This window comes from Pseudoliparis swirei, chromosome 4, assembly GCF_029220125.1.
Source record: "Pseudoliparis swirei isolate HS2019 ecotype Mariana Trench chromosome 4, NWPU_hadal_v1, whole genome shotgun sequence".
Lineage (NCBI taxonomy): Eukaryota > Metazoa > Chordata > Actinopteri > Perciformes > Liparidae > Pseudoliparis > Pseudoliparis swirei.
In genome coordinates this window covers 24,753,355-24,779,898 of record NC_079391.1, presented here as the reverse complement: position 1 = coordinate 24,779,898, position 26,544 = coordinate 24,753,355, and the positions used below count along the sequence as shown (strand labels likewise).

The window sequence follows — 26,544 nt, the reverse complement described above, 5'->3', positions numbered from 1 at the left end:
ATTTTTAAATTGCTATTATTTTATTCATATTTATTTATTTCAGATTTATTTGCTATTATCTATCATTGTGTATATATATATATATATATATATATATATATATATACAATGATATATAATATAGATGGGAACACATACACTATTAACAGAGAAGCAATTTAAAGAGGAAATAAACACATTTCACGTTTATATCATTTTTTTTGCATCTATTAATTATGGTGTTTGTTGGGTTCAAGGTGGATCAAGCTGAAACGTTTTTAATTGATCCATACTCGTATCACACTGCAGACTCCATCATAAGCTGCTGTTAAAGGGCAGGTTGGGCTTAAATCCAGCTCCACGTATTAAACAGCAGAAGGGAATTGTCACATCCGTGAACAGAATCTGGAGATGTACTTTGATAAAGTGTGTGTAGGTGTTATACGCCCGTTGAGTTTTCTGTGTGTCAGATTGGTTTACATGAAAAGCTGCTTCTGTATCTATTACAGATGGAATTGATGAATTCTGACTGGAAGTGAATGACTTTCTTAAAAATTATCCCTGAACAATCCAAAGTATTGAGTATGGTTCTGTGCATTATTAGTAACCAGAGAAATATGTATGGAGATTATTGCTCTGGTTTATTATTTATTGTATTAAAAAAAAAAAAAAGCACAAATGAAAGTCAATTCTTCTTTATTATGCTAAAATAATCTTGGGCACATACATTCTTATCTGCACGATACCATTAGTGGTGATTAAAACCTGCATTGTTTTGTTTGACTATTTGTTTGTTTATTATTTTGGTGAACAAAAAATTGTATATATATATATTTATATATATACAGGACTGTCTCAGAAAATTAGAATATTGTGATAAAGTTCTTTATTTTCTGTAATGCAATTAAAAAAACAAAAATGTCATGCATTCTGGATTCATTACAAATCAACTGAAATATTGCAAGCCTTTTATTCTTTTAATATTGCTGATTATGGCTTACAGCTTAAGAAAACTCTAAAATCCTATCTCATAAAATTTGAATATTTCCTCAGACCAAGTTAAAAAAAAGATTTATAACAGCAAAACAAAATCAACCATTTGAAAATGTGTTTCCAGGTGTTTCGAGTTAATTAGACGATTCAAGTGATTTGTTTAATACCCTACTAGTATACTTTTTCATGATATTCCAATATTTAGAGATAGGATATTTGAGTTTTCTTAAGCTGTAAGCCATAATCAGCAATATTAAAAGAATAAAAGGCTTGCAATATTTCAGTTGATTTGTAATGAATCCAGAATGCATGACATTTTTGTTTTTTTAATTGCATTACAGAAAATAAAGAACTTTATCACAATATTCTAATTTTCTGAGACAGTCCTGTATATAGGGAGAGAGAGAGAGAGAGAGAGAGATATTTACATATACTGTATATCACTTGTGTTCAGTCTTTCTGCTCACACAGGTTTCCTTTTGCCAGACTTTAATTCCCTGACCTGTCTGGTCCCTTTAAGAAGAAGGAGTGCGCTTCCCCTTTTAAAATGCCTTTGTGGGTAACTTTTCCTTCTGTAATGTTAGTCATTTCCAAATAAGGGAATATTCACTTGTTTCTCTGCTTTGCTAACAACACATTTTACATTTGATTAATATCTTTAGTCAAAGTGTATTTACCAGTTGGCTCCATATGAGGGGAGATTGCTGCCAGCTGGGTTAAAGTGGTACTTATTCCAGAGATCCTCCCTGATGGGCCACAGACAGCAGGTGTCAGAGTGTGAAAGGTCTTGGAAGATATCAAACAAGTCGGTCTGTAATTTTCTCTCCAGGAAAATACTCTCCAGGGTTGTCTTTTTCTTATGGATTGTCTTCAGCAGACCATAAATGATAAACCTACTGAAATGGTTTATATAAAAAATCCTACATTTAGTTGTGTTTCCAAAGCAACTGCTGCGTTCTGGTCCATTCCTCCCACTCAAAGAAATGACTCATTGGATGAACTCAATTAAATTGTTGGCAGATTTTCCATCCAATAATTATATGCAACTCCAACTCAAATTTAGCACATCAGTGCAATAAAATGTAATTAAGTTAGTCCAACTCATTTGTATTAAATACATCTCAAATAAAATAACGATATTCATTGAATTAAATTAATTTGTGCTTGTCCAACTCAAAATATAAACTAACTAACTAACAAAATATGCAAACTCCACACAGAAGGAACGCCCCGACTGGGAATTGAACCCACGGACCTCTGGCTTTGAGGCGACAGTGCTAGCCACTACACCACCGTACAGCCATGAAAGTGTCTTCACCTCATGTAAACAACTGATTCTCAGCTGGCGCATGTGCAAAGGGTAGTCCTCAATGAAACACATTTATTTTGAGTTGATATGCGCACCATCTAACCTAAATAAATCTAATAAATGAAAGTATTCATGCATTTTGTGTTACACCCATTAAATATAAATATCTATTTTTGTAATTGATTTATTTAAATGTATCAAACAAAATTTAAATGTGTCACCTCGAAGAAGGGCTTGAATCGTTTTTGTGAGTGTAACCTAAATAAATCTAATAAATGAAAGTATTCATGCATTTCGTGTTACACCCATTAAATATAAATATCTATTTTTGTAATTGATTTATTTATATGTATCAAACAATATTTAAATGTGTCACCTCGAAGAAGGGCTTGAATCGTTTTTGTGAGTGTAACCTAAATAAATCTAATAAATGAAAGTATTCATACATTTTGTGTTACACCCATTCAATATAAATATCTTCGTTTTGTAATTGATTTATTTAAATGTATCAAACAATATTTAAATGTGTCACCTCTAAGAAGGGCTTGAATCGTTTTTTTGAGTGCACTTACGTCACCAAAACCCCCAAACCAGCCAGATACATCAACAACAGCACGTGTGGTAGATGTCACGTGTTCGGCCAACAGGGGACATGGTTTTGTGAAACATGTTCCGACGGTTGTCATGTCCGGAGCTAACTAGCGGGGGGGGGGGGGGGATGCTGCATCTGTGCGACATGTGTTTTGTCTCCCATAATACGACGTGATTGCTCGCTCGGGGACATTTGATTCATGTCAGCGTCGCTAAATGTCTCCTTCCTGGAAAGACACAGTGCAGCTTGCCGAGAATACTTTTTTTTCCTCTCCTGACTCACGTTACTTGTGTGGCATCTGTGTGTGTGTATATGTGACGTGATATGTGTGTGTATCCTTGCTTGCAAAAATGTGTGGAAAACACAGGCTTTACGTGCATCCATGTTTGTGTGTGTGTGTGTGTGTCCCCCTACAAATGCCCCCTCCCTATTACAGCTGACTACTAGATGGATGCTGGCTGTCACACCTGCCTGACTTTGTTCCTGCCAGATGCGGTGGGGTCACAGGGAGAGCGCCCAAACAGTCATCAATCTCAACCATTGTCCAACATTCTTTCGGCTCCGGCAACAGCTTCCAATATCCATTTAGTCGCTCCAGATGCTGGCAAAAATGCTTACACACACAGAAACAGGGTCGCCAAAACCTGCTGACCCGCACGGCCGGCACAGGTGGATGAAGAAGAAAAAAATCCAAAAAGAGAGGGCACAGGATTTTTCCACAATCTCTTAAGTTGCTCTCGGCGTCTCCCCTCTGTGCCCTCGTCTTTGTCATTAAGTATGAAAATACATTTAATTTGGCATGTTCCCCAAGTGTGATGGCGTGAGCATGTGGCCGTATACTCCAGGTCTTTTCATTTTATAACAACGCCAAACGGAGGCGCTTTGGAGTTAGATGGACAAGACGCAGGGGGGGACTGGAAGGTCCGGAGGACACAAGTACAAAACTAAACATTTCAATGGGGGGGGGGGGGGGGATGCTCTCGTGGCCTCCATAGTGGCGACACCCAGAAGCCAGAGGAGTCCTTTCAATTTTGCTGGCTCGTTGCAGAGTTGTGCGGCACATGAGTTGCCAATCGGCTAATGGGAGGGCGGCTTACACCTGTACATACATGTTTTCATGTTGCTGGGAGTGTTTTTTCTATTATATTTGCTTCTTACCTCTTTTCGAAAAAGAGTGTTTTTAAATATTGATGGAAAAGTGGGAAGACAGAATAAAACAAACGAATGCTTCTGAGCAAACGCGAGCCACAGAGATGTCCTCAAGCATGGAAAGTCATTCGACTCGTGTTGAGAGTTTGTCGGTCAGCCGCTAGAGCTGTACATCCTGCCGTTGCAGAAAGATGTTTTCATGCAGCAGCATAACACTTATTTTTGTTGGTCGGGGGGGGGGGGGTGACACGGCATAGTTCCTCAGGGTGCTAAAATACTCTACAAACTGTAAAGGTGTGAAAAATCATCCCTTTCTCTCTGCAGTGTTATTCTCACTTTTTCACTCCTCTTCTCTTTCCCATCCTTTTTAATCCCCCCCTCCCCCCTTACTCTCCTTCTTTGAGGCCTCCTGAGGGTTGTGGAATAATGTACACACACACACTTAACAGCCGAACGGATAAACGCTCATGTTGTTTGCGGGCGGGAAGAGGAGAGAGAGGAGGAAGAAATCATCACAGCGTGCATTTCCATTTCCTGCGCCCACTTTAATTGTGAAGAAAGGAGAAAGTTGCGGTGCATTCCCTTCAGTATGCAGATGCACTTTGACGCTGTCACTCACACGGTGTGGGGTCTTTGATTAAGGCCTCGTCGGTGCATCGGGGGCTTGTGACCGCACTTGGCAAGCTGGAGCCATTAAAATCTCAGTAACTCTGCCCCCCCCCCCACACACACACACACATACACACACACACACAGTCTATCTGGCTCTCTTTGTCTTGTTCCTTTTCCCAACTGGGTCACCCACTGGGAGAAACTTGGTAACCAAAAGGTAATAACTAGTGCTAGTAAAGCAGTAGAGGAGGTGGAGTCATGGAATAAGTGATGTAGCCTTTAATACGCATTTACTATTGGGATAAGTCTGACTGCTTGGGTGGAAACTGCTATTAATTAAGTAAATGTACTCAAGTACTACACTGATGTTCATTTTTAGGATATGTGCACTTCACTTGAATATTTCCAATCGGATTTCTCAACCATTATACTCCTTCTTTGCACTCTCTGGTCAGATGTAACACTACATTCCGTTGCCCCTGTACTCTGTGCAAAGATAAAGTTAAATCTGAATCTGAATTCCCATTGAAATACAGTTTTATTTTTTTACTCTGCTCCATTTATTTGACAGCAGCTTCATACTTTACAGATTTAAATTTCACATCTAAAACACAATTTAAATTTCACAGTATGTGTTACAAAATAAACCACCCGACAAATGTATGAATACATTAAATTAAGTCCCACAAATGAACATGCTACGTAATAAAGCGAGGGTTGGTAATCTTCTTTCCAAACGATTTGTCTGCATCATATATGTTAAAAGTAGCCCTGCTGGTTGTTTACATGCATATGATAATTGTGTGGGAGGCCTGAAGGGACGGGCTGTCAGTGTTGCCGACACGGTGACTTTCCCACTAGATTTAGTGACTTTTGGAGCTGCAGCTTCAGGCTACTTTCATTGTTAAAAAGTTAGCAATATGTGGTTGTGTATTTAGGTTAAACATGTTTAATATCAAGCGTACTCTTGCTAATCATCAAGAATAAACTCCCTAGCTTTCGTGCTTAATATTCATAACATTATAACACTTTGAAAGGGATCATTCTGCATCGGCTGCATCTTTAAGTACATGTTGCTGCCTGTGCTCCTGTGATCTTTTGTATGTATCATGGTGAACAATAAATGTCAGCATGTGGTTACTTCTTCTAAAAAAACAGTAACGTATTCTTATTTTGTTCTGTTTCAAAAGCATTTACAAGTTCCTATGGCAGCACTATATATATGTATCCACAGCCTTTATGTGACAGAATGTCCTCTCAACATGGTTGTTATATCTCTGGTAGGCGGAGTCTCTGCCATATCCATCCATTCATATGGAAAATCGTACACGTGTTATAAGCCTAAAACATGTGAACATGCAGGCAAACAAAACATCATCTTCCATTCGTAACTTCCTACTACTCCTTTAACTAAGATGCCACACAACCACAGGGTCCCCAGTTGTATTCCTTTGTTGGATGTGTTGACTTTTGTTGCACGTCATCCATTCCTTCTGTCCGTGGCTCCTGCTAATCAATGAACATACAAAGAAAACTCATAAGCAAAACCGTTTTAGAAGACCCCCCCCCCCTTCATCTTCTCCCTGCGATAGATGGGATGGCCTTCATGGAATTGTTTTGTTGGACTGCCCTCTGTCTCCCAGGGACTCACAACTATTTACATCACTCCTCTTTTTACGCCATCAAAAGTGCTGTAGCTTTGGCTCAACGTGTGGAACCATCAGACACCTTTTGTCGCAGAGAAAAAACTAATTTGGGCTCAAAACCTTTTACCGGTCCTAATGTGTGTAATGTAATCTTGTCTTTGAATGGCAGAACACCATTACAGCGTGGGATAAGAAAGACGTGCATGTGTTATGCACATCGAGCGGCTAATTCACAAAATGGTCGCGTGGCTTTTGCAAACAAGACCAAAAAGACACCGAGTGATATTCAAAGTGACAAGGAAAGTGGAAATGTAAAATGTATCCTTAATTGTGCTGCCAGATATAAAGAACCGCACTGCAGCCACACGCGAAAACATTCTATTCGCGTCTTCAGAGACTTGGGAGCAGCTGAAGCGTATTCATAAAGGGGTGTCCGCTCAAACTCTTTCATTCTGGGATGCAGAGAACCTTGTGCGCCGTGAAAGTTAAATATATTAGGCTCCCCTTCATGTGGTTTTTTTAACCACAGAAAGAAAGAAAAAACATAAATAATCAATGAAGTAACTCTGCTGTGTCTTGCAGGTAAATCCTCAAAGCGAACCTCTTGATGAGGAGACGTGCTTTCTGGTGCTCTGGGGATCACTGCCGGTAAAGTGTGATAAAAAAAAGCTCTCAAATATCTCAAGCAACTAAGTGACCGTATTAGAGAGTTGTCTTCTTCATGAAAAGGCACGTATGTGATGAGCACAATGCAGGGAGAGAGGTGAAATGAGGTCCAGGCCGAGGTCCAAAGCCGGGTCCACATGGACCTGAATAGCCTCAGCCTGTCCGGCTGTCACTTTCACTTTGCCACATAGATCACTGCAATCAGATGCAAAACTTTGCAGTCCAGTTGGCCCTGTAATAACATTAGCGCAATATCTTTGTGAATCAGACCTTGAGCCATGGCAGCTAGCGGTTGCCAATGATCCACAATTCATGGCCGCTGTCAGCGCTCCCTATCCAGTCTTTGTCATCTCTCAATTTATCGCATTTCCCCCACAGTGGCTGTGTTGTATCTTTACCTGCACATGTGCATCCATACAAGATGGCATCTCTTTCAGTTCTAAACTTGTGTTTTATTGTTATCTAGTTATTGTTATGCTTTGTTCCTGTTCGATGAAAATGTGGCTACGGATAAAACAACTAAAATCAAAAATCTGAACCCTTTATTTACAAAACACAAATTAAATATCATATAATGCCTACTATGAACTATTCATACACTCTGTCATATTCATTGAATATATTTTAACTCTAAATCTGTCCTTCTGTACACATGACATCTATTGCACCTGTCCATCCTGGAGAGGAATCCTCCTCTGTTGCTCTCCTGAAGGTTTCTTCCCTTTTTTCCCCCCTGAAGGGTTATTTGGGAGTTTTTCCTGATCCGATGTGAGGTTTTGGGGCAGGGATGTCTATGTGGACAGATTGTAAAGCACTCCGAGACAAATTTGTAATTTGTGAAATTGGGCTATACAAATAAACTGAATTGAATTGAATTGAAAAAGAAGTTTCCACAGAAATTCTGTGAAACTTCTATCACAAACTTGAAAGCTGTGGCTCCGAAATTCTGTTGATGAAATAGAATCACACAAATATGCTCCTCCACCTTTCATTTCTTTTGATGAAGAAAAAACCCCTGTAAAACGCTGGCCGCACACAGAAGGCCTACAACCATGTGGAATCCAAATGTTTCCATGTAACCTTGTTGCTCTAAAGAGCAATGTGATGCGTGTGTAACGAGTGGCCGGTCAAGCCGAGGACAGTGATTGAAGGTTCAAGAAAATAGATTCTCAAAGCAGCCCAGTGTGTGATGGATTCGGAACAAAAAAAAGATTTTTTTTGCATTTGCGAGGTCAAACTTTTGGAAAGAGCAACAGCGAGCGGCGTCCGTGTGAGGCAGGGACAGACAGGACACCAGAGACAGAGTGACACTTACAGAGTATGATGACACTTCCACTCCGCCGCCCACTCCTCTGCACGACCACACTTCCTCTCCGCCTTCGCCGAGTCCCGGGGACATCTTCGGGTGTCACAGCAGACGGATGACTAGCTTCAGCAGCGCCATGCCATATCCCCTTCTCACACTAAACTGTCACACACACACCCCCGACCCCCGTCCACCCTCCTCCGTGCTTTTCCCGGCCTGCCGGGTCTTACTGCTTCATGGCCCAGACTGCGATGCTCTCCCACATGCTTGCACGCACACAACAACGGAGGCGCACGTCCGAGAGAGGCAAGTCCAAGCCTCTCTCGCTCTCGCTGTGATTTACACTCGTGGGAAGCCGCGCGGCCATGTCACATACATCCCACTAACCGGCTCCGGAAGCCTCTTCTTTTTTCTAGGCTGAGTGTGTACCAGATTGCATTCGCACTGCATCGCTAAAGGTCACGCTAAAAGATCTCACGTTTGTGACAGCAGGCGTCAGTCGTCACCGCCGGATTGCTAAACAAGAACGGAATACTTTACATGAAACAGCATAAAATCCATCAGGGCTGTTTTTCAAACGACACTCTTGACCTTATATCACTGTTACAACTCTCTCTGTTGTATGAATGATAGATGATTTGAAGAGCAATGACTGCTGTGACTGAGTGCAACATGCCGGCCTCTGCACACGCACACAGACACACACACACACACACGCACACACACACACCCCTAAGCTGTGTGCCCAAGCAGCTCCCACCACCAGTAATCATTATTAGGACAGTTGCAACCACTGCCAGGAAATTATCATAAGCTGCCTCTTGCTGTTTTCCTCTGCCTTCCAATGTCTGGAGAATAAACTTGGGAGGAAAAAATTAATATAACAGAATTGGTCATGAAACAAATGCTAACCCCCAAGACAGCACACAACAAACAGAATATTCAAGAGAGGAGAAAAACTATGGAGAGTGATGAAAATAAAATTATTGCCCTCAGAATTCGAGATCTGTCAATGTGAAAGCTGCAGGCTATTTCTAATAAAAAAGAATTGCCGTACATTTTTTCTCGTTCAGATGTCTGGAGGGGTCAGCGGCTTGTTTGGGGCCCTCTGTCGGAGTCCGCAGGGTTCTGAAATGTAGTCTGCGACAAAATATGCACGGCTACTGCATCCTGTGAACAGGGGCTGTAGCAGCACTGTGGACCGCCATTAATACTTATCAATACTCGTGCATTAGAGTTCATTTGCAAAACCGCATTAAGGCCTCTGGTAAAAATCCTCCCCCCTCGGTCGACCCATAAATCTCAGAGCCTCCCTTCTTCCACCAGTGTCATCGGAGAGAGCCACACTTTTCAATTTCTGGAGTGAGAAAGGGACAGGGGGTAAAAAGCCTCTTCCAGTATTACATCTTTTCTACTTTATTACCAGTCTTCTGGGAAAATGGGGGCAGCTTTGCAGCCCAGCTATCTGTTTACATTTCCTTTACAAGACTATATTGGAATTATAATTGTGTTCTATGGCGCCTTCTTTCTGTGCCTTGCTCTGTTTAAAGGTCCTGTGGACCTGAGGTGATGAAGAAAAATGGACCCCCTTTTGAGGGATTCGATTACTGAGGAAGAAAATGCAGCTGCACACAACATTCTTTTTTTCTTCTTCTTCTTTTCCATTTTCCTCCAGGTGCCAATCTCTGGAGGTTCTCAATATCAGAGCTGGAATGGCGCCATAGCAGACACACAAAGCGTTAGGAAATAAGGCATTTCTGCAAACAGACAAAAGGAAATATGTCACGTGATAATAGTGTGATATGGGTCATTATGGGGTAGCTAATTAAAAATGAGTCTGATGTTTCTGCGACCGACCACTGAACCTACTGGAGTGATATTAATAATGCTGTATTGACTTGGATGACTCTATTTTCTCTCAAGGTTACCAGAGGTCACAGTGCTGGATGTGTGTGGTTGCTTTGCTGTTGTTTAAAACTGGCCTTACAAAATATATATATACTGTATATATATTTTTTTTTAATAGAATACATTTACACAGGTTTTGAATCTAGCCTTTGATTTATTATTCAACACAGTTAATTTAGTGGTTAAACAAACTTAACACAGATATAACTAAAAACGTGATGTCCATCTCAATAAAAAGAAATTGAAAAGTTACATTTTCCAGTTTGCAATATATTGCTTTTGTAGGATTTATGAAATACTGGAAGTAAAAAACAACAACATTTGTTTTGTTCTCCAACTCAGTTTAACAATGTTGAGAACAGAATAAAAGAGAAAAATGTATCGCTCCACAACACAATGTGACATGCAGTTTACACAAACACAGCATACATATTCCATCACCGTATGGATAATTGCTGATATACCTGCGGCTCAAATACATTGCTTGGTGCAGTCGAGTGAGACAGTGAATTTGTATCCTTAATAATGTTTGGAATTAATTAAATTCAAAGCCGCGAGCCCAGAGTGCAACCACAGGTGGCTGTGAAGAGGAGCGCCTTGAGAGCAACTGTGATGAGTGCAAGCCTCCACAACTCCATTGTCCATTTAATTCATGATTTCTAATTTTATTATTGCTGCTCTTCTTATTATTTTTGCCGCTATTTGAATGAGATTGGTTTGCCATTTTACGCAACAATTTCCTGTGTAATATCATTCTATCAATAAGTAATTACTTGCTTGGCAAATTGCTGTGCAAAATGTTCAACGGAGGGGAGAAGATCCATATCAATTGTTCATTTGCATAATGCAAATGAATCCACGGAGAGGAGAAACAATAAATAAAAAAACAGTTGGCTGACAGTTGGATGCCAGCGCTGCTGCTGGAAAGGCATAAGTGCCACAGAGCACAATGCTCTACAGCATTTTGCTGTTAGGAGCAGGACAAGTCTACCAAGTCCAAGCCCTGAACTAATGGAACTATTTTTTTGTTGTTTTAGTTTTTTAATAGATTCAATTTCAATGGGGCAGGGGGGGAAAAAAAGAAAGAAAAGAGCCAATATTGGACAAGTGGAGCAGGGCTAGGTTTGTGAGCAGTTCATTTATTAGAACCCGGGCATTAGCAGAGGATGAGCTCCCCGCCAATCGATTCAGCTTTCCCCTTGATAGAGAAACACAATGTTAGCCCCCTGTTGACTTAATATGCAGGATCCGGCCCCCTCTATTTGCTCCTAATCAACTGATAAGACGAAAGGCCTTTTCTACGGCCCCTGGAGGATGAAAACTAAACTCCTAATGGTCATTAGTAGCAATTAAGTTCCTTTAATGCCCTCCCACCCCCACTCTCTGCTTTAGCTGCATTGGCCGCTTAGGCGCATGTTGATCTGATGCGGAGTTAGCGAGGACCCTGAATGCAGCTCCAGAGCGTTTCTGGATACCCTTTCTCCTACGGCTGAGGATGAGCACGTCTGCTTAGAGATGACGGACACGTTTCCTGTCTGATCGCCTGCTGTGATTTGGAATTAGTTGATATTTCTGACGCACTGTGCACCATGTGTGTGTGTGCGCGCTCAATTTGAAAGCATGCTCACGTTGTGTCAATTGCTGCATGACTCCAAACAGCCATCTACTCTCCTCCACTCTGAAAGCGCCATTAACACAGCACTCTGACTTCACTGTAATTGCGGCCTTGTCAAAGGCATCTTGAGGACACTACACGGCGCTACAGCGTGTCCATCCCAGCATGCACCTTACAATTAGCCAGCTCAGCTCCTTTTGCGCGCAGAATTCAGGAGTCTTGTGATTTTTATGCAAAACCGCCCGAGATCAAGGGGCCTCTGCCCTAATCCTCCCCCCTGCCACCCCACCCCCCCGGAGTCGGACCTGGGAAGTGTGATCCTTATCGATTAACGCAGAGTAGTCTCATTACGTATGCACAGAGACCTTTCCAACATGCATTTTCCCGTAAGGCAAATGTTCACACACAAGTTTGGGTTGTGCAAAAAGATCCTTATCTGAATATCCGCCTTGATGCGGCGGCGGTATTTGCTGAAGTTCCACGGCGCGCTGCTCAGTTAAAGCCCTCCGCCCTATTTCCATGTGCGTGTCACCTGCATATGATCCCTTCATAAATACCCGACGATGAGAAGCTCCTGCAGATGAATAACTGGGATATTATGACTATTTTTGAGCTGAACTGACACATTAATATCTTCCATTCACTTAAGTGGGTGTGCGTGAACGGCAGAATGTACTATACTGTGAGGACAAGTGTGCTGTAGGATTCAGCTGTGCAAACAGGAACACAGGAGAGCCTCGCACACGTTGAAACACACACAGGAAACACGGAGACGGCCACTGTCAGAAAACTAATAAAGAGGCATCGCGCGGCTGCAGCGTGGTAATTACACGTCCCAGGATATCAGCACGATGTTTATGAAAGAAAAAACACCGGCCATCTACAAAGAAGAAAAAAGTCATCAAGGCAGATATGACATTTGCATTTTGAGTGCACACTCATGGCGCGGACACACACACAGATAGGTAGAGCAGACACACCAAAAGGATAATGTTATGTTTTCTTATCTGGCCACTCAGTAAGACGCATAGAGAGTGTGTGTTTACCTGCCCCTGTGTTTATGTGCCTGCGCACTACTGCGTGTATGTAGGGACGCTGATAAACAGGCCACATCTTGGCAAGTGGTGGTTCAAGCATGCGCCGACTTTTGTAAACACCGGGATTGCTGCACAGACTGAGATGGGCGTGGACTTGTGCTCCCATCCAGATGGAAGGCTTCAATGGTTTTGGGGTTGGCCCAGGCCGGTCTTTCTTCCCCGCCCGATGACAAACCATTCAAAGATGTGTGGAGCCTTTAAAATATTGCCGCCTCACCACAGCTGCTCCCCGTCTTCATCAGCTAACGGCCTTCGCGACGCAGACGAAGCACAGAAAGTAACGTGAAAGGGCAGCGTGCCATTTGGCAAAGTGCTCCTCCTCTTAGAGGTGAGGGGGGGGGGGGGGAGACATACTCTAGTTTTTTTGTGAATTTTTAAAGTATCTTTACGTTCTTGTGTTCACTATTTATATAGAATTTCCTCAAAGGATAATGTTTTGGACAATGTTATATTTTGGGATATTCAGTTTAATGCGTAACTCAAATGGCATTCTTAATCGCACAAGTGAAAAGCAAATGGAGCTTTTATTTTGTCTCAACACTATTTTATAATATATGGGAAAAAATAACCCCCCAGAAAACAGCATTATTTATTTATAGGAGTACATCGATGCTACACACGGGTTAACTGGTGAACGGGACATTCTGCATTGCCTGTACGTGTGAATGTGAGTGTGAATGTGTCAATGTGTGTTGAGCCCTGTGATAGATTAGCAGCCTGTGAGGGTGTACCCCTTTCTCGTGCCCAGTGCATGCTGGGATTGCTGCCAGCCCCCTGTGACCCAGAGCAGGATAAGCTTAGGAGATGGAAAGCTCTGTTATAATAACAAAGCAATTCATCCATGTACATAAAACTATTGAAATGCTTTATATTAAGGCCGCAACATCTGGTTCTGAAAAGTCAATCCATTGGGGAAGTACCATGAATATGCAAAGTTTATATATTGGCCATCAGGGACCGACTCCTCTGGTTCTATAGAAGTCTGTGAGAAAAGTACTCTCCTTATCTCTTCATTTATTCCATCAGTAAACATTGTAAACATGAGTTTATGGTCTTAATGGTTTTAAGTCTTCTTGTTCATTTAGTAAATTATGGCCAACTGAACTTGAGGCTTTCAAACCGTAGTACACTATTGGCCGACAACCTGGTGAGCATGTACACTTCTTATACACAGTTTATCTTTATAGTATTTCAAATATGATATGAAAGTTTATTGTTGCCTTTGAAGTACATTGGTCAATCATGTAATGGTCAAAACTATAACTTCCAAAAGATGGACATTTATGTTAATTCTTCTGCTGTGACAACAGCCATTACAATAATATGTTACCATAGTATTGTTGGTCTGACACTTTGGTATTGACTAATAATGGCAGTACTGTAATTTGTGCAATGTCTATGTGTGCTAGCAGGGAGAATTAAATTGTTCAATAACGCATGCGGGAAAATCCCTTTGTAAAAGTGCCATCAGCTGACCAGTAACCTGCAGAACCCGGGCTGAGATGGGAGAGTTGTGTGGCTTTCTGCACAGATGGTGCAGGCGCTGATTAAGAGTGTCTCCAAATGGACACACTGTGTCATACACAGAGAAGCCTAGATGTGCCGTGAACGACACAAGGTTTTGACCGATGCTATCAGCGTGGTCAATTTCATAAAAACAAGGTCCCTGAAAGCACCACTGCTTTCACTCTGTGAGGAGACGGAGCCTTCAGCTGTTTCACATGACGCTCGGTGGCTCTCACGAGGAAACGTGTTGTCGCGTCTTTGAGCTCAGAGACACTAAACATCCGTCATATGATGACATGTGTCATACAGGACAGTACAATTAAAACTGTACTCATAATATTCTGCAAAGAGGAGGTGGACTCAGTTTATAATATACTTTTTCAATTATAATGATTAATTTTCAGGCTCTCGGTCATTCAGAGTAAATTTTAACAAATACTGATAGAATTTGATGGCTCACACATACCTGCACTAATTTAGTTCTGCACCGGTTGCATATTATGGTTTTGTAAAGATATTTAGTGTAAGTCTTTATTGCCAAATATTTAAACTTGTTTTTTGCATTGATAGACCAACATGATTCCACTTTTTATTTGTTTTTGTCTGATGGAGCAATCTGGTTTAATTCAAAGTGATTGCAATTGTCTCACAGGAGTCACACAAAGTTGTTATTTCAATGAAAATTCAGCATGGACAATGTTACAATGTTGTTTGTGCGGTGGGGCGCGACAGACACAGTTTGAGAACCAATGATCTACACAGAGAGTTCAAGAGCTAGTGGGCGTAAACGGTCGGCCTTACAATACAACCTCTGAAGCTGAACATAAACAGCTTTTCTCACAATTAGTTTGTGGCAAAGTAATGCACTAGAAATATAATACAGGTAATTATGAGCCAGGACAAATGGGTGGTTGATTTCTGTGGACCCCAGGAAGATTAGCGGTCGCTAAGCCGTCAGCTAATGGGGATCCAATAAATAAACAAATAAACACCAGACTTTCACCCAGGAGATCGCTGTCCTGGTCTTGAGTGAAACTACAAGTCAATGTCACCTCTGTAGTTGTTTGAACTAAACCACATTCTTTTCTGAACCCTAATCAGGTAGTTGTTGTGTAAATACAGCAGGGATGCACTGATCACTAAAACGCACAAACAATTATGAAATCACTTCTCGTATACAACCATAAGAACTGTTCCATGAGGATATGTTGCTGTATGTGTGCTTGTTGAAAGCAAAGATACAATATTTATTTTCTCAACATTTGAACGAGAGATTGTGACATTCTCCAGTCAGTTGATATTACTCCTTTATTTTTATTTTTTTCTAGCCAAGTTGCCTCTCAAATATCAGTCCACTGCTGTCATGGGAGCTTGAGGCTGAGGCGCTGTTTTTCACAAATATGTACAAAAAAGATGTCATCCTCCTCTGAAAAACACAACAACAATATGCAAAGTAGTGGCGGCTTCAACATCTTTTATACACAAAAAGTGAAATTCATAATTCAAACTTCAGCTCAACGTCCTTGTCGGCAATGCTCAATAAAAAGCCCTCCCCGTGTTTTAATATTGTATGACGGCGTCACAGAGTCTTACACAATCAACCTACAAGGCCCCAACGCATTGTGATAACTTAACTGAATGCTCACACTCCTCCAACATTACACCAGTCTGGTCTTTCATCAAATTCATCTGCGATGATGTTACACTAATTGGATGTTCTATTATTCATAATAGCAGACGTTTTTCTTGGAACTCTGCCTTTCATTAAAACACAATAGAAGAAGACCGGGTGTTAGAAAAGATTTAGTTAATATTTCATCAAATAGATGAGCGGTGCATGTCCGATCCACAAGCACAACAACAGGCAGTTGCAGCTCGGATGAAGGTAATTAGCCAGACTTCCATAGCAGACGGCCTCTACTCCCTAAAAGCTTTTCACATATTTCTGGCATCCTCTATTCACTGTCCCTCAACACCTCATTCCGTTGCCATCGAGAGAGGCGGAGTAGCCGAGAGGGCCGGCGCAACACGGCGTGTACCTCTTTGCGCACGCGGCCGCTGGCTGACAAGCGCACATACACCCGGATTCTTTGAGAACAATTCTAACATCCTGCACGCGCGACCATGATTCCCATTAGGCATTCATGATTCATCTGGATTTTATATTATAACGTTCTGAATTGTGTATGCGTCTGCCTCTCTTCTCCTTCCCACCCATCCCTTCTTGAGCCGGAAAAAAAAGGAGAATTAATCAAACATTGGAGGAAAAATAAAGAAGCAAAGTGTCACTTTCACACACACACACACACACACACGCGCACACACACACACACTCACACACAAACGCGCACGGTGTGTTTCCATCACCACCTGCTTGGTACATCCAATTTTCTTTTTTATTCTTTTTCTTGAAGTCACTTCATTTACAAGGCTCAGGCTAGATGTGTCACATGCACCTTGGAGACACAAACACAAGGAAGAGGTATTATTAGAGGGATGCAGGTGTCTTCACAGGTAGAGTGTAAAATATTGGGAGTGGGAGATGGTAGGGGGGGATAGAAGGGGGGCGGGGGTGAAAGTGCTGCCCTTTTACGTTCCAGCCCTCCCCTCCCGTGGCTATTATTTCAGCTCATGTTTTTGTACTCTCTGCAGAAGGGATCATTAAACCGAAATAATTCATTTGTGAGAAAGGTCAAAACCACAGTCTGTTGGCACCCAGATACCAGCATCAGGAGTGCTTGCATTGAAGGGGAGAAAAGAGCAAAGGATGAGCATTGATTCTACTGCGTGTGTGTGTGTGTGTGTGTTTTTTCTTATTGTCAACTCAATGATTGAGGTGAGCAACCTTCTGCCATCCACTCAGCGGGTATGATAATCATCATCTTTAATACCTGTTATAGGTGAAGACACCGATCTACAGGTAAATGTCACATCCACTGTTTACCGCGGAAGCTTTGTTGTTATTATTAGGCCGCATGGGGCGGGTGAGTGAGCTGTAGAAGGAACTAGGAAAGGAGTGAGGGCGGGGGAGTAAGGAGGCGGAGGAAGAGGTTTGAGGACTGTCATCTTTTAAGTGCCAGGAATAGGCACTCATTCCCCCCACTGATTCAAAACTCCCCCCCTCCCCCCGCATTGTCTCCACGGCCTCCAGCCCACGTGCTCCCAGCAAACCGTGAAGCCAAAATGCACATCCAGTCTCACAATGACAACATCCGTTCTTAACAAGATTACTCCCGCAACCCAGTTTGGCCGATGGGACGTGTGAATAGGAGCGCAGGCGCAGGGATAAGCCGCCTGCAGAATTTCACATACGCTGGGCTCCGTCCATAGGAGGGGAGCCGTCGCTCGGGGAGCTGAGCCACACACTGAGCCCACAAGAGCACACTGGCACGGGGAACGGAGTCTTTAGCCGCTGCCGCTGTGCCCACATCCACCATGTCAGAGGCAAGGGCCAATTAGCAGGTTTCAGATAATCATCATCTTTTGATTTGAATAATCAGATTTGAATAATTGTAACCTCATTTACTGCTACCGACGCTTGGCCGGTGTTTTGACTGGGAAGCACGGCGCAGATTAATAATAAGTAAGCAGAATGTCCAGCATCAGGCTCTCGCTGCCTGTTCAGGGATATGATTATCCAGCGGCGTGTTTTGTCTGACAAATCAACAACTGTTTAAATGTCAATGCGGGGCGACGGCCGACGTGGCCTACGCACGTCCGATTGCAAATGCATCTCTTGATGCTTCGAGAAGGAAACAAGGCAACGTTTTGAAAGGGAACCAGGCTAATTCCGCCAAAGCAGCGCATGAGCCAAGCTTTTGAGGTGAAGTGCTTTAATTCCTATAAATTAGTTGGAGCAAAGTTCAAGGCATGGAGCCAGAATGATTTAGCCTGCTAAGCGCTCCACCTCCGCACAGGCCAGGCCCGGTGAGCCAGAGAGTGTGAGGTAGGAGATGAGAAGAGGGGGGAACTTAATGAGAAGACAGGGCTTTTTCAGAATTTCCAAAGGAAGAATTTGACTGACAAAACACTGACACAGGAGAGGGCTAATCATGGCAGCGCGGTCCAAGGTGAAACCATAAAGGGACCCTTTTTCTATGAATTGGCAAAACGCCCCCCCCCCTCCTCCTCTTCCCCTCCCAGGTCCTCAACCCCCCCCCCCCCCCCCACACACACACACACACAAACACTGTATTACATGGATTTAATCACGCCGAGCCACAGATGCGCGTGATAGCGGCGAGCTTGTTATTTTGCTCAGGGACTCTAAAAAGCCACGCAAATGGATGTGCCTTCCTGTTAAATCATAATTGCAGCTGATGCATGTACACAGGAGAGCTTCGGGGGATCACGGGCGAGACGTGCCGCGCGGCCTCCTTTTACGATACACTCAGCTGAAACATGATTTCAGCTCCCCTATGAAAATAGCTGGGGAGGAGAATTGCAGCACGGCATGCGGTTTAATGCACGGCATGCGGTTTAATGCACGGCGGCCACTCGGTGCATGTGAGAGGAGAGGCGGCGCACCGGCAGCCACGTGTTGGGTGTGTTCAGAAAGACATCAAGAGAATGGGTGAAAAAAGACAAGTTTGCCATATTTCAACGTGCTTCAGAGTGCTTCTATTAAATGATCACTGACAGACTGGTCATATGACTTGGCAATAACATTTAAGATACAAGCGGCGGTGATACGAAAAGCAATAATACCTGTCAGGATGAGGTCACCACTAAAGTGGAAATACCACCGTAATCACGCTGCAATTTCTGCTCAAAACACAAATAGAGCAGTTTCGAGAGGAATTCTTCATGGATATGACTCCGCTGACACAAAGCTTCATGGACACGCTGTATTTACTGGTGCACACATAACCCTCATGTCTAAATGTACTCCATCCAAGCCTATCTCATTTTAGTCCATAACGCCAATAATCGAAAAGACGACTGTACGACACACACACGTGCACACACGCACGCACGTACGCACGCATGTACTCATGCACGTACGCAGCTTGTTAATGGGAACCAGGACGACAACACAAAGCCATAGACAACCTGTCAGGCTCTTGGAGGGCAGCACTAATGTGTTCCCACAGCTCTATCAGAGCCACTGCTGGGCCCAGTGTTTTATTACAGACCGGGAGGGACAGACAGAGGGAGAGATTGGAAAAGAAGAGGGAGACTGTGACCATGGACCCATTGATATAATGGCCCTGCCGGCATCAGTGATATACTGTACAGGTGAGCTTCGGGGGGAGAGAGAGGGGAGAGCGGTAACAGAGAGGGAAAGGAGGCAGGGGGCAGAGGGATGGAAGCATGTTTGTTTGTTTGTTTAGGGTTGTTTTCCCTTTCTTTGCTAAATTTCACAAGAGGAGAGGATGGAGATCTAAGAGCTGAGAGACAGAGGCGCTGCTGCTACACTGCAGCTCAATATGGATCTTTGTGGTGCTGCCTGAAGAGAGATTACAGAGCTGTATTCCAGGAGCTGTTGTGGCTGTGGGAAACCAAATGGCATGAAACGAAGTCCAACACACATCGACGGGGATTTCCATTCCGGGATATGATGACAGCTTCTTTTCAACCGGCTCCCAGTATGGCACTGGAACCTGTGTCTAATTTAGGCTATATTTCAGAATGTATTAAAGCCGAGCCAATGCTTATAATTTATGTGTCATAATGGCTATCAATCATTTGTAATAATTCGGCTAATATTCTCGTTAACTCCCACTCCTCAGGCATCAATCAAAGGCATAGCCAGATATCCGCTCAAGTGACGGAGCCGGTGTGAATGCAGATTAAGGTCGGGGATCTTTGCTAATCGGGGGGGGGCTTTGGTGCATTGGCAACCAGCATCAGCGAGGCCTCCAGTGGCACCGGGGAGTCTCAGACTGCTCCAGCGGCTGCGTTCAGGACGCCATCCCGCCTTAGCTTTGACTCGCTGGCCGAGCATTGCTGAAGCCAGACAGTTGGAGGAGAATTCAACAATATCATTGCACCGCACCCCGTTGGCACCGGAGGCAAGCTTACTCTGGCTCAAGAGTCCCTCTCTCCATAATCACCCCATCACACACAGAAAGGGGGAAAGAGGTGCAGGTGGGGGACAGAGACGGAGACTGACAGGCAATCCAGCCGAGCTGAACAGCTCACATCAGTATTTATAGACGTATGTCCCACATTTTGTACTCGCAGTCCAAAGTGCAGAAAGCAACAAAAGGCACAACAAGTTCTGAATTGAATTTGGCCCTAGTCGAGGTGGTAAACATAGAATAGCATTGAGACATGGACATTCAACTTCATCAGATACACCATTCAGTACATGAATAAATACATATTAAGGGCACCTGCTTTATCTGAGAAACACTCTGAGCCAACGTCTCCGTGCTATGGTCTCTTATCTTATCTTCTCTTATTTCAACGTCCCTCTGAATTGGATCAACCTAGGTTACAATATTGTAACCTTAGTTCTATACCCACAAGTTGAGTTATACTCTCCTCCATTCACACAGGCACACATCCGCCCACAGAAAATGTGCTTCATTGTAGCCAATCAGGATGTATCTTTGCGAATATGTCTGAACACCAGAGTATATAGGGAAGCACCACAAGCTTCCTGACGAGCTTCCTGCTATCCCACACCCTCTCGGGTAGGAGCTGCACATCCCCTTCGGTGGGTGAAGCCTGTGGTTATAGAACTAGGGTTACAATATCGTGACCTTTGTCCGCCTTCCACTGGACTCTATTGGACGGAACCTGATAAAAACACGCCCTGCCTAACATAAAAATATATTCAACCACACTGACCATGAGCGGCTGGAGGTTAGTCACCACAGCCCGCCTACTTCTTATGCTATGCTAATGCTCATTCTTACATACATAATGCATGCTCGCTATTGGAGGAGAGTATGATGCACGCATTAGAGGGTACCGCCTGTGTGAGTTAGAACAACAAAGAAACTTTTACAGACTAGTCACAGTAAGGGTCTTACATTTTAAGGGGGGAGCCCAGCAAACATCACTTTCATGAGAGAATATCACCTGTGCCTCCAGGAAAACGCCTGGCAGTCTTCCATTACACCACCGATATGATACGACTGTGGCCCTTCCTGCTGGGAATCCTGTCAAACAGCTTGTATGGGAGAATGAAGCCTGTGTTTCTCTACCCCAGCACCCACAAAGACAAAGCCATTTCCTTTCTTCCGAACATATCAATTTCCTTTGCTGAATCAATAATCAAAGACTTTTTCCCCGGTTCTGCATCACTGTCAGTCTTGCAGTACAGCCTGAATTAATGAATATTAATAGTTGATTTTCAATTCTCTTTGTGCAAAAAATACATACAATGTCGTGGTGAATAACAGCATTGGACAACGGGATGAAGGATCAGTCAATTTACCACATCTGCACTACAATTGGGAAGACTGGAATCCATCATTATCAATCCTCACATGCCATATGCTAAATGATCGCCGACAAGTAAGGGATCCTTAAAAGATGCATCTGAGGCTGTTAGATACGGCGGCGCTAAGTGCCATCAATCTGCCTCGCACTACAATGTAAAGAATTCTGATGTTGCTTTGGTGCAAACACAATAAACTTGTTCTTTTGTTTTGCCTTTAATAGCCCGGTGTAAATTAGCTGCTTCTGTGGAGATTTGAATCATTGAAATGGCTTTGATTGAAGAGAGGGCAAAAATGGCGGGAACACATGGCTGACATTGCACTGGGTTTGGATAGGCCTTGTGCCAAAGAAGACAAAGAAAGTTCTTCAACAACACTACAACAACAGTATAACTAAAGAACGCTAATTCTACTTAAAAACCCGGGCTACACTTTTCCATCATGGCTGTGCAATTGGAAATCAAGAGCTGCTTTACTTTTTAAAGTACCCTCTGCCTGCCTTCCAATGGTGAGAGTCTTTACTCACTGGAGTGGCATCTCCCATTCGTGGTCAACAATGGCCCAACGCACGTCGCCTCGCTGAGTCCGCGCCGAACTACCTTCAACACTCCATTTGCCTATTTCTAATGACGGGATATTTCTGAACCGTGCCCTGGCTCACGATGAATAATCCCAAAATCCCTTCCGACGCCGTGTTCGCTTTAAGCTACAGCCGAGCGACAAGCTTTTCACAGCTGTCTCCCCTGCTTCACTTTAACAGGTACTGCATGTCCGCTCCCCCGACGCCAATGGGACTGACGGGGGCTGACGAACACGCCGCTCAGTGAATCACAATGTCAAGAGAGAACGACGCGCCGGAGAAGAACAGCAAAGGGGCAGGCTGCTGTCACGCCTTGTGGCCGTCCTCCTCGCTCTTCCACAACCTCGCTTCCTCTAAACGCCCCCCACCCCACCCCACCCTCCCCTGCTTTCCTGCATTTATGCTAATAGCCTCAGCTGAGAGAGAACACGCCGGTAAAAATCGATGGCGCAATCTCTCGCTGTCGCTCTCGCAAACACTGGCTCTCACGCCGCTTTCCCGCCATTGGAGGAGTCAAGGGGAGCCGCGGTCGCAGGCAGAGATTGGGGGACGCACGCACACCAACAGCTATGGGATGGAAAGAGTCCAATCGTGGCCTGGACTTCCTTGATAAAAGGCCCGCAAACACACACGCAGCAGAAAGGGAGGGAAACTCTGCAGAATACGGAGAGATCTGTATGACCAGAATCACACATGTCATTCTTTTTTTAATTAAGCGTAAGAAAAAGGGAAGAAAAGGTACCGGGAGGGAGGAAGATTTATAGTCCTAAACCAATAGAGTGCCATCTTGGTTTAACTTAGGACTTATCTCACCTCTGCCAGGCATAGTCATGAGCACTTAACCTTGCAGTGAACATAACCCATCATCATCATCATCATCATCATCAACTCGCAATAGGTAATGCCAAGTTTTTCTTGATTCCCCCCCCCCCCCCCTGCCTGCACCCGATCCTCGAATGTCCTCCGCCAGGGAAAGATGCTCATACCTGTGACTAACCTGTCCTATAGGTGTGTTGCGGAGAGGCCTTGAGGAGAAGCCTCCTTCACATGCACACTTGTTTTTTTTCGCACCAATCCTCTGCTGACAATCATAGGATCGTTTCACACTCAGGCCACAGGCACACGGCGTGTGTGTGAGCTCGGAATTATGAGTCACAACTGCTTCATCCATCTTGTACGTCTTTGGCCTTTTTTTTCTTTTTTTAAACACATTTTCAGGTAAAATAACCATCAATATTTAACTAGGTTGATATATCAAATCTTTGATGCTCAATATCTGGCAGCTGAGAGCTAACCTTTAAATTCCAAGCTCACGTACGTACGGTCACCGCGGCCCCGCGGGTGGCTTGTTTGTTCCAGCGTTCTGATGAGCAGCCTTCGTCGAATCCAGCAGAGACTGCCTAATTGACTCGCCTGCAAAATTAATGCATCACTTAACAGCATTTTTCTGTTCGTATGGTATTTGGAGAACACAGGTGCAAATCCCACATGTTGGCAAATGTTTAATTGATGCAGCCATATGACAATGCTCGGCATAGAAGAAGAAGAAGAAATTGAAGAAGAAGAAAGAAAAAAGGAAAAGAAGAACAACAACAAAAGGAAGTGAAATTAAAAGTATTTAAACGTTCCGAGTGACTTATTGTTCTCGTGCAAAATCAACTTTTTGCTTCAGTGCTTTCAGGTGCCACGTCTTTGGGGGTTGAAAAAAAGGATATCGTAAAATGCAATACAATATGTTGTAAACAAGAAAGGCCCACCAATTAGGCACCATAACAGTGTTTGCAAAAGCTATTCCTGAACGAGATCAAATATGCTTGATGGCCTGCATTCCTGCCCGTGCCAGAGAGGGTGGGATGATGTATATTCTGGGGAGGGAAGCGAGCGTAGCAGCCAGGCTGACTCTCCCCAGGTGAGTCCCAGCAATGAGCTGTGAACAAGCTGCTTTGGCCGCGCTGGCCAGCAGCCTTCTCCTCCTCTGAAAACCTGCCTGACACTTCCACACAGGCCAGGGAGCAGGTGGCCCTTAGCTGCAGGATTAGCCCGACGCTCTGTTCATTATAGAGCCGCGACGGTAAGAACCAACCATACCTCTCCTATTTTATGCACAACTCAAATTAAACCGTTACATAGGAAAAAAAAGAAGGAAAAAAGATCTAGCAGAAAATTGGGGATTAATGTAAAAGAAACAGAGCCTTTCTCGTGCGTCTGTATGTTGTGAGGAGGATAGAAACTTAAGCAAAACCTAAGTAACATTTTGTGTTACTGCTGCACACTTTCTTATATTTCAAAGACATCCGACATAGCAGAAAATATTGCCACCATTATTTAATGAGAGTTTAATTATTTACAAAAGCATTTCAAGACCCCCTCCCGCCCCCCTCACCCCTCAGAGCGTCCGTCTCTCTTGTCCCCATATCTCTGCTTCCCCCTCGACACCCAAAACCCTCACACGGCCCATGGGAAGTGTAAAAAAAAAGAAAAACAGAGGGAGCATTCAAATGGCCGAATTAATGTTTCCACACGATAAGCGAGCTTAATATAACGCCGACAATCACAGCACTCACCCTGCCAACCAGAATTGGATCGGGTCCAGAAAATTCCTCCAGCACAAACATTTGATTCCAAACCCATCCTCTCTTGGCGCGGCTCAGTAATCTTTGTCCTTCGCCAGGACCGCTCGCCTCGGCTGCGGACCCAACGGTTTGTGTGCTTCTGGACTGGGCTACGATGGGAGTCGTAGACACACAAGGAACACAAGTAATCCACACCAGCAGCAAGGACATCCACAGATCCACCAGCATCTCCTCGGACCGCTTTGGCATGTTGTCGTTGTGTGTTTTGTTTGTTTCTTTGTGTGTTTGATCGAGACTCTTTTCTCTCTGTCTCTCTCTCTCGGCCTCTGGTTTCCAGCCCCTCGCTTCAGATCAAGAGCTCCTTCTTTGATAACAAGGAAAAGGTTACTTGTGTCCTCTTTGAACGGCAGAACTTGCATTCATGGTGTGATAAAGGTCACTCTCATGGCTTGGCATGCCTCCATAGCAGTTGGTGATGGGTTGAGGATCGCAGCGCAGCATCCCTTTGCCGTTACTCCGAAGGGGAGACCTACAAGGGAGCAACCACAGTCGATTGTTAGCTGTCTTTTAGTCGAGTGAGGAGTTGTTGGGAGGAGGAGTTGGGGAGGAGAGAAAGGGGGAGGTAGTAATAAGAAAGTAAAGAACAAATCAGATGACACAAAGAAGAAGCGAGAGAGAAAAAAACGTTTTGAATGCAAGTATATTTATATGTCTTAAAAACCAATTTATTTCTAAAAACAGGGAGAGAATTCCAATTTTTTTACAAGAAGTTAAGATGTCACTTTTTTCATAATAAAGTGACATCTTACAGACATGAAACTTTATTCCAATCGTGTTGTTATATTATTATTATTACTAGCGAACAACAAATGGGTATCCCATGTACTCTGAGGCTATCCAGCCTAGAACATCAGATTGTCTTGCTTTAATCTGTTGTTCTGGGGATTATCCTGAAAAAGATTTTGAGCAATTACATGTTCCTTATGATGAATGCGTTCATAACACGTTTTTGTTTGGAAGGGTATTATGGGCCGCGATCAGATTCATCAAACTCCGGTGCATGCACACAATAGTGTAAACTACAGATATAGGGAGCAGGTGAACGCTACAATGTCAACAGTGCTGCAGTTCACTGATATCATAGTAATCCAGAGGAGATCATTGTGAGGGTCTTTAGAGGAGCGGTTTAATCATTGAATCAAATATGAGAAATTACAGTGGAACTGCCTTTTTGTAATCGATACAGGCATTAACTTTTATTTTTTTACACAGTAAGACTGTAATAAAACACATGTAAATTGCCAAATGAAATACAACAGTGACACAGCTGTGCAATACGGAAAGGGAACTTATGTAAATGTTGCCCTTTAATCAAAAACAGTTTAAGCTTTGACGTCCATTTCAGAAGCTCAGTCGCTTCAGTACAACACACTGGTGCGCATTGTTCACCAGAATTCAAAACCAGAGGAGAAGAAAAAAAGGCACAGGGTTTGCTTTGAGCTCTCCCTCGGCTACAACTGGTGCAGGTGGACATGCTGTGCTCTGCCGGTGTTAGTTCTGGTAAGTTTTACTACAGCAGTACGTCGCTGTGGTCCCACTGCTGTGTGGTTCCAAGAATT

The 26,544-nt window shown here is 43.5% G+C and overlaps 1 protein-coding gene across 2 annotated transcripts in view; it reads right to left on the bottom strand.

Annotated features, from left to right (window-relative positions):
- cdh8 (cadherin 8) overlaps positions 1–25,174 on the bottom strand; it is a 101,745-nt gene extending 76,571 nt beyond the window's left edge. For both annotated transcript variants that reach the window (XM_056413038.1, XM_056413039.1), the window contains exon 1: positions 24,917–25,174. In XM_056413038.1, the coding sequence (XP_056269013.1) occupies positions 24,917–25,174 (258 nt within the window). The remainder of the gene's footprint in view (positions 1–24,916) is intronic.
- Between the last annotated feature and the right edge of the window lie 1,370 nt (positions 25,175–26,544).